At 40.4% G+C, this 8909-nt stretch overlaps 1 protein-coding gene across 1 annotated transcript; it reads right to left on the reverse strand.

The window, feature by feature from the left end:
- Positions 1-1484: 1484 nt before the first annotated feature.
- LOC131894690 (alpha-defensin 23-like) lies at positions 1485-6597 on the reverse strand. The gene is made up of 4 exons (XM_059244997.1): positions 6572-6597; positions 6149-6213; positions 2170-2376; positions 1485-1597 (listed from the first exon to the last, which is right to left on the reverse strand). Exons 1-4 carry the CDS (start codon positions 6595-6597, stop codon positions 1485-1487), a joined length of 411 nt encoding a protein of 136 aa, XP_059100980.1.
- Between the last annotated feature and the right edge of the window lie 2312 nt (positions 6598-8909).

Raw genomic sequence — 8909 nt, forward strand, 5'->3', positions numbered from 1 at the left:
GACAAGAGAGGCTTTCAGCTTTGTGGGCTAGTGGAGAAGCCCTGGAGAGCATTAGTGGGTTAATCAACGTGATTGTGTCAAGTGTTTGCTGATTGACATTTAATGGAGTTACATTAGCTGTACCTGAAAACAGAGTACCTATGTCCTTAGATAATTACATTTCAAAAGGATGACCCCACATTTGATGAAATCATTAAGTTTATTTTGGCCAGGACATGATTGACTTATTTAAGAAAGAAATATTTTGTGGGAGTTTGGTAACTGCATATTATGTTTGCAACCACTAACCAATTTTCTGTGATATTTGAAGCTAAAAGAGTTGTACTGGCTGAAGATACACTTTCTCTACTAGTTCAGTTGGTGGAGCTGGTATCTGTCACGGCCCAACACAGATTGTTATAGCAACTACCAAATGAGATGCTTCTAGCATCCTTTTTTCCTCAAAGAGGGATGGCGTATTCTATTCTCCCAGCATGCCTCCTTTGCCCACAAGGATATATGCTGGGAACCCACATTACCTGTGTGCTACTGGAGTTTGGAATCTAAGAGCTCACCACTGCTGTCTTTTTATCAGATATCACACATAACTCCATTAAGGAGTATGCAATGTTCTGGAGTTTGAGTCTAAACAACCTGTAGCACCACTGGGGACTCTAAGCTGCAGGGAGAACTGTGTGTTGATTTTTTATTTTTCTTGGAATCACTTTCAAGCTGCATTAAGCCTACCAAAGCTATCAGATAACTCACTTGAGTGTACATTGCAGAGACACTGGAATCATTAGGCCCATGCACTTTCTGTATATGAAGAACAGAGTTCTATATAGAGAATACCTTTTGCTGTATACAAGCATAGGTGCTGTGAGTATGTGCACATCATAGAATGGGTTGCTTTGCTTTTGTTCAGACCCATTCTGTCTTTGTACTAGCATTTCCTAGTATTGGTAAAAGTTGTCTCTATGGAGCCAAAAACAACCCAGTGCTTAGAAGGTAGAGGCATAATCCAGGCCTGATCATGAAAACTTCAACACTTTTTAGGGAGACTGTGGCTCTCTGAAAAATTAAGATTAGGACTGTATAAACCGGAAGCCCAAAGTGATAGTTTTTTCTTAACATGTAGGCATGTCTTTGAGTGTGAGTTATATCTACATGAAGGCAGAGTCAAAAGTCAAGAGAGAAATGTAGAAGGATCATAAGCACTCTGATATTTCTTTACATTTTGTTTCCGAATGCTGGGATCATATTGGAGTCTGTATTTTGTTTAGTAAGAACTAAATTATTTATTCAATTGCATAGGTTTCCTTGAAGGTTCTGGTACTTGATATCCAGAGTCCTGACTGAGCCTTATAGCAAATACTGAAAGAATGCAAACACGCAAGGAACATAACGCAAGAAATTTATTAGAGACAAAGGAGAAACACAAGGGCAGTGGTAATCAGAGGCCTCTCTTGGGCCTCAGATGGTCATCTTGTTTCTGGTCTCCATGCTCAGCGGCAGCAGAACACGTAGGTTTTCCTACCCCTGGTGCAGATTCCACTGATGCGTTCTAGTATTTTGCAGGATCGCCTTCGACAGTAGCATGTCAAGAGCTTCCTTGAGGCTGGAGACATACATACAAAATCCAGAATTGAGTTTGGAGGTTGGCAAGATGAGATATTATACAGCCTATGAAGATGTGTAATACTGCATGGGTAACATTACAGCCAGCCATATGGTCAACTCAACAGAAAGTGAAATAATGTACTTCAGGAGTGTTGGGTGTTGATAACAAGCAGAACATCAGATCCATTCTGCTATGTCTACAATTTGTATGCTCATTTTCTCACAAATTCATATACTTGAGTGAAATCTTACACTGAGTTGAAGTTCTCCTAACAAAAGAAAATTATCTCCTTAAACTTAAGACTATTCAATTTGTTCTATAAGAATCGACTCAGTATATTGCTTTACATTCTGCTGAAATTTCAAAGTAGGTTTTTAGAGCAAAAGACTTATGAGAAAGAAAATCAATTGACTTCTTCCACTCTTACTGATACTGTTGCGAATAAGAAAGAGAAGGAAGTAAGATAGAGTTCCTAAGGAAGCCAGATTGGTCTTGATAGGATTACAAGGCACATCTTCAACTCTCTCAGGAGACTCAAACCCACTATCATGCTGTTTTGTACCACTCACCTGCTTCTTGAAGCACAGAGCCTTCTGGGCCTCCAAAGGAGATGGACACATCCTGGTCCTCTACCCTTGGCTGATCCTCATCTTTGGTCTCCTCAGTTCCTTCAGGGAGAGAATCAGCCTGGGCCAGGTAGGCCAGCAGGACAAGGGAAGAGAGGAAAACAAGCGTCTTTATGGCTGAAGTCACCTGGAGGAAGGGTGAGCAGGAGCCTAGTGTGTGGGGAGAGAGAAGCCAGCCTACATTTATAGGGCTGTGATGAGAAGGAGCAGAGACAGGCCCTGTTGTTAGAGAGGGCATGCACTGATGGGAACTGGGAGAGATGGTTGCCCTCAAGATCCCTTTGATGTTTCTCTGTTCTCATAGCTGCCATCACGATGTTGGTCTGTGTGTGCAGTAACAGCCCTCCCTTCCAGCTGATAATGATGAAGGGTCCTTACTATCTTCTCCTGTTTCTCATCTGCTTGAGTATTTACCTTTCTGTGGTCAGGAAAGAAAAGAGGCAGGCAACTTCCAAGTTGATAAGCTCATGAAACAAGGGGTTTTTGTGTTCTGAAGTTGGAACCTGCTGTTCTCAGAAAGTGTGGACCCTGGACCAGACCTGAATCCCTGTGGCTTGGACAGTCAGTTCTTTGAGTGATGCTGGGTATAATCACCCTCATGAAGGAAGACTCTGTGACTCCCTTCTTTTGGGGCCATTGTGGAGAAAGAAAGATGGCCCTGGTGAATTGAGCTCAAGAGGAGAAGAGGGACAGAGATGGTCAGAGTGAAGCTAGAGCGGGTTGTTGTGAAGAAGCCAGTGTGACCTGAACACATCTCATGAGTGCATTCCAGGTGTCTCTTCACACTTTGGGAGCCGTCAAATGATGTGCTGTGGCTCATGTCTGAGATCTTGAACTTTTTTCTTTTAGAATAAAGGCACAAAAAATAAACAACACCTACACAGTAAAGAAAGTAGCAAATTGTTTCTCATCCTCAGTCAGACAAGTAAATGTTCTGTTTCTGGTGCTCCAATAATTCCACCAGTATTAACCAGGAAACTTTTCTGTACTGAACTGTTATCTTTTCCCCAGAAAGATTATTTTTTTACTCATGTTTTGCATAAGAATTATCAAATTTTTCTCTTGCCTTAAATTATGCATGGTATGTACTATCTCTGAACTCATTTTTATAAACTGAGATCCTTTCCCAATTGATAGAATTTAGTTATTTCTGTGCTTTTCTAATAAGTAGGAAATAATCAATATATATTTATTTATATATTTATATGTATCCATTAAGTATATTGAATGCATACATATATAATAAAAATACATACAAATATATCATATAGCCTACAAACAACCATTATTTTGACTGCATATCTAGAAGCAGAATTGCTGGGTGTATTACTACACTAATCCAGTTATCAAAATAAAAAATCACACACGTGTGGTAACTGCTAAAGAAATAGAATTGATTATTACAGGTAACTGTGAGCTCTGTTGACATTTTGCACACTGGTTTGTGATACAAAACAAGTGCAGAAGTGATCACACCTCCACCCACCTTAGAGTCCGGGGAGATCTTCAGAAGAAAACATCCTCAAGGCTGTGACTCATCTTACCCAGCACCTCCTGTGGGTCAGTAGAGTCTGAGTGCCTGTGAGGAAGGAAGAGCAACAGCCTTCCCATGTGGACACATGGGTTAGTTGCAATATCTTAAGTTTCAGAGTCCAGTGGAGGTAACTTCCATTCTTTAGAGGCAATGTTTGAATACGTGATGGTACTTGGACACGATCTAGTACAATGGAATGTGGGAGAAACAGCAGTGAAATATGAAGAGTTCCTTCAGTTCTCCAACATCACTTCAATGTCTCTGACCCACCAACTCCATCCACAGCTCTACTTTCCAACTGCTTGTTGGGCATCCACAAGTAATATTATACGGCAGAACATCAGTGAGTCTGAAACCTCTCCCTGGGAAGGTTTAACCTCCTCAACTGTGGCAGTAGTTAAGAAAATAAACTTTCTCAATCACAGAACTTTGATAATGCCAAAATTACTAAAACACCCGTTTGAGTTTTACAAATTTAAGTTGAAAGGAAGAAAACTCAGAAATATTATTAAATAAAATTTGTTTGCTATAGCAACAAAAAGACAAAGAAAAATGACAATCTTTAAGATTTGTAACATGTTACACAGAAAAAATTTCCAGAATTTATGAACAACAGCTAAAGGTTAATTAGAGAAAATGTGGGTCTGGAGGGATGGGTCAGTGGTTAAGAACATTTGATTCTCTTGCAGAGGGCACCAGTTCTGTTCCAGCACCCACATGGAAGCTGATAGCTTTCTGTAACCCCATTTCTAGGGGATTTGACTGTCTAATCTGGTCTCCACAGGCAACAGGCACACACACACACAATACACACACACAGACACACACATACACACACACACATACATGCAGGCAAATACTTTATACTTACAAAATAAAAATAAGTAAATGTTTTCTTAAAAATATGAAATGAATGTGCCAACCACTACGTCAATGGAGCATTGGACCAAATACACGTGGTGCACACACTCCTTGGGCATGTGCACTTCTGCCAACAATTCATGAGAAAAAGGTAGACTGGGATGATACTGAAATAACAATTTTTACCTACTAGATTGGGACGAGGAAATATGAGAAAAGCATCATAGTACAGGTATCAACCTGCACAAATTCCATAAAAACTCCAGCAGACTCTAAACTCACAAAGTAAAAATCTGTTTTTTCCCCAAAGCTCAACAAACTCAGAAGTAGGTAAGTGGTCACATTGACTTCCCAGACAGAGGATTCTGGTCTCTACTTTCTCTGGTGTCCACATGAGCAGATGTCTTTCTTCAAATAAGATAGCTGCTGCTACCAGGATTGGGAAAGAAACAAAAGAAAGATTACAAAATAACAAGAAAAAGAAAACTATGGTGCAATCCAAAACTTGATTGCCATATTTCAAAAGGGCATTTTTCTTAAAGGACATATTTTAATGGTTTGAGATACTCTGGAACTTCAGTGACCAATTCTGTGCAGAACACTGGCAGAGAGAATGGAAAGTAAAAACACAATAATATAAATCCTTCACATGAGCATGGTGTTATTTTGGGTATACAAATTCAGTAAGTGCTACTGAGGCCAAGTCTGTAAAGATCAGGATGACAGTGAGTGATGTGTCTAAAGTAGAAGATGTGTTTATTGACTGATGAATCTAAGTCTACAAAGGTATTGAGAGGTCATGTAACATTAGGAAATATGACATATATATATGTATATATATATATATATATATATGTGTGTGTGTGTGTGTGTGTGTGTGTTTGTGTGTGTGCACGTGTGCATGTAACATCATATTCTTAATGCTTTGCTAATTATTGCACAGAACTGTAAATAAAAACATTTTAACAATTGAAGAGTATTTATCAACATGTAAATATGAGCTAGGATTTGTAATACTGAGACCCCATATGCTGACTGAAATTAGCAGAATGTTCTGTATGTTTTGGTGTATACATGGTGAGGGTGAAGAAAAATAGATAAAAACATGTACAGAACAATGTTTGTATATGAACAGCAGCGACTTCTTGGAGTAGAAGCACTTCTTTGGTTGGGGTGAAACACATCACTCTCTCTACATTTGGAATGTTGTTTCTTGTCGGTAAGTTCACATTTTCTAAAAGTTAAAAAAAAATGCAGAATCTGAGACATGAGCCACAGCACATCATTTGACGGCTCCCAAAGTGTGAAGAGGCACCTGGAATGCACTCATGAGATGTGTTCAGGTCACACTGGCTTCTTCAGAGCAACCCGCTCTAGCTTCACTCTGACCATCTCTGTCCCTCTTCTCCTCTTGAGCTAGATTCACCAGGGCCATCTTTCTTTCTCCACAATGGCCCCAAAAGAAGGGAGTCACAGAGTCTTCCTTCATGAGGGTGATTATACCCCAGCATCACTCAAAGAACTGACTGTCCAAGCCACAGGTACTCAAGTCTGGTCCAGGGTCCACACTTTCTGAGAACAGCAGGTTCCAACTTCAGAACACAAAAACCCCTTGTTTCATGAGCTTATCAACTTGGAAGTTGCCTGCCTCTTTTCTTTCCTGACCACAGAAAGGTAAATACTCAAGCAGATGGGAAACAGGAGAAGATAGTAAGGACCCTTCATCATTATCAGCTGGAAGGGAGGGCTGTTACTGCACACACAGACCAACATCGTGATGGCAGCTTTGAGAACAGAGGAACATCAAAGGGATCTGGAGGGCAACCATCTCTCCCAGTTCCCATCTGTGCATGCCTTCTCTAACAACAGGACCTGTCTCTGCTCCTTCTCATGACAGCCCTATAAATGTAGGCTGGCTTCTCTCTCCCCACACACTGGGCTCCTTCTCACCCTTCTTCCAGGTGACTCTCAGCCATGAAGACGCTTGTTTTCCTCTCTTCCCTTGTCCTGCTGGCCTACCTGGCCCAGGCTGATTCTCTCCCTGAAGCAACTGAGGATACCAAAGATGAGGATCAGCCAGGGGTAGAGGACCAGGATGTGTCCATCTCCTTTGGAGGCCCAGAAGGCTCTGCTCTTCAAGATGCAGGTGAGGGGTGGTGCCCAGTATGATAGTGGGTTGGATTCTCCTGAGAGAGAGTTTGAAGATGTGTCTTGGAATTCTGTCATGAGCTGTGTGATTCTGGTAGTTATCTCTATTGATCCTCTAGGATTTTAACTGTCTTATTTATATGAATAACAGTGAAAATAAAAAAAACAAGTAATTGATTTTCTTTCTTTTTAAGTTTTTTGATCTAAATATGTATCTGTGGAAGACATTTAAAATATACAACATATTGATTAGCCCTTTGCCTAACCAATTGATACTTTTATTATAGAAATAAAACTCTGCTTTGCTTTAAACAATACAGTTAAGAACCAAATGCCTGTTGTATGATATTTTGTTTGTGTTCTGACAAATAAGGCTTGCCAGAAGATCAGAGTGTGGAGGTAGCCACTAGTTAACCATATAAGCCAGGCAGTGCTGGTACATGACTTTAAGCCTAGCAATTGGAGGATTCACATTTTTAACTGGGAAGTGGAAACAGGAATATAAGGTAGACAGAGACAGGATCTCCCCCTACTTGGTTTGAGGATTCCAGGAGGTAAATCATTTAAATGTCTTTTGTGGCTTCTGCTCTGCTTCTCTGATCCACAGGCAAGCTTTATGTTTCAGAACACAAACAAAAATATCTTACCACATATGCCAGTGTATGAATATGTGGGGTCGGGTAGACATAAAAGGTGGATGAACGTGAAATGGGTTTTAAGTGCTGCATGGGATCAACACCTGCTCAATGTATTATTTCCCAGTGTTTGGAGTTGATCATGGTGCCTGGTGTGATGTCACCAACACAAACGAACCTCCTCTTTACCATGTATTGTGAATCTTTATAGTATTGTACACTATTGTATACTGCAGTCTCCCTTACTTAATGCCTGATGTCCTGTCTCCTTAGCCGTAGGAAAACGCTCGATTTGCCACTGTAGAGGATTCTGCAAACCGTTCGAACAACTCAGGGGGATCTGCTGGCGAGGGCCAAAACCCTTCAAACTCTGCTGCCACCGAGTCCAGAGAGAAGATCGCCCTGTGCTCTGAGACCTTATGATCTGTCATTTCCCTTGTATTCATCTCAATTGTTTTTCCTTCTCCAATAAATTTCCTTGCAGAAAAAGAATCTGTTTTTTTTCTTTGATGCTTTCTATGTGGTTTAATCAGGACTCTTTCAAGATATCTAGTAGAATCTGCAATAAATACCTTATAAAAGAAGTCTGGGTTACATTTTAGTAGTCATATCAAGTGTGAACAGGAGGTTAGATACAAAGTCACATCTTAGTGATTCTGCTCTACATATTTCTCCTGTCTGTCAACTCTACTGTCCTTTAGATGGGACTCACCCTCAGAAACATGTCTCACATTTCCAGGATCCATTCTTCTATTGGAGGACATTGAGGTTGTTTCCACTTTCTAGATAGTGTGAACACAGCAGCAATGAACATGACTGAGCAAGTATCTGTGGAGTAGGATGTTGAGTCCTTTGGGCATTTTCCAAGGAGTGTTTCAGCTGTGCCATATGGAGAGTTCCTTATAGTCTTTGAGAAGTCTGCACACTGATTTCCACAGTTCCTGCACCAATTTGCCATCTTGCAATCCCACCATGAGTGAATGAGGGCTCCCCTTTCCCTACATCCTCAATCATATTTGATGTTAGTTGTTTTCTTGATCTTAGCTGTTCTGACTGGGGTTAGATGAAACCTCTGAGAACATTAAATTTGTGTATCTCTAACTGTTCAGAATGTTGAACACTTTTAAATATACTTATTAGCTCTTTTTTATTAGTTTTTTGAACATTTCCAACAAGCTGTTAACCTGTTGGGAAAATACTTACCTCTCCCCAAATTCTTCCCAGATTACAGCCTTCTCTGCCTACCCAAGTTGTGTCCCCCCCTTTTTATAAATCCATCTAGACAATTTTTTGCTGCCCATATGTTTGTAGATATGAGGTTTTTCATATGGCAAATTTACCACGGGATACATTCAAAAAGAATCATTCCCCTCTCTAAGTAGCTAATAACTGGCAATACAGCAACCGATAGGAGTGGATTTTGTACTCAACCCCCATCTCCATGGAGGAATCTGGTCTGATTTGGGCTTACACACTACAGGCATACCACCTTGAATGTTCCTGAT

This window comes from Peromyscus eremicus, chromosome 17 (genome assembly GCF_949786415.1).
Source record: "Peromyscus eremicus chromosome 17, PerEre_H2_v1, whole genome shotgun sequence".
Classification (NCBI taxonomy): Eukaryota; Metazoa; Chordata; class Mammalia; order Rodentia; family Cricetidae; genus Peromyscus; species Peromyscus eremicus.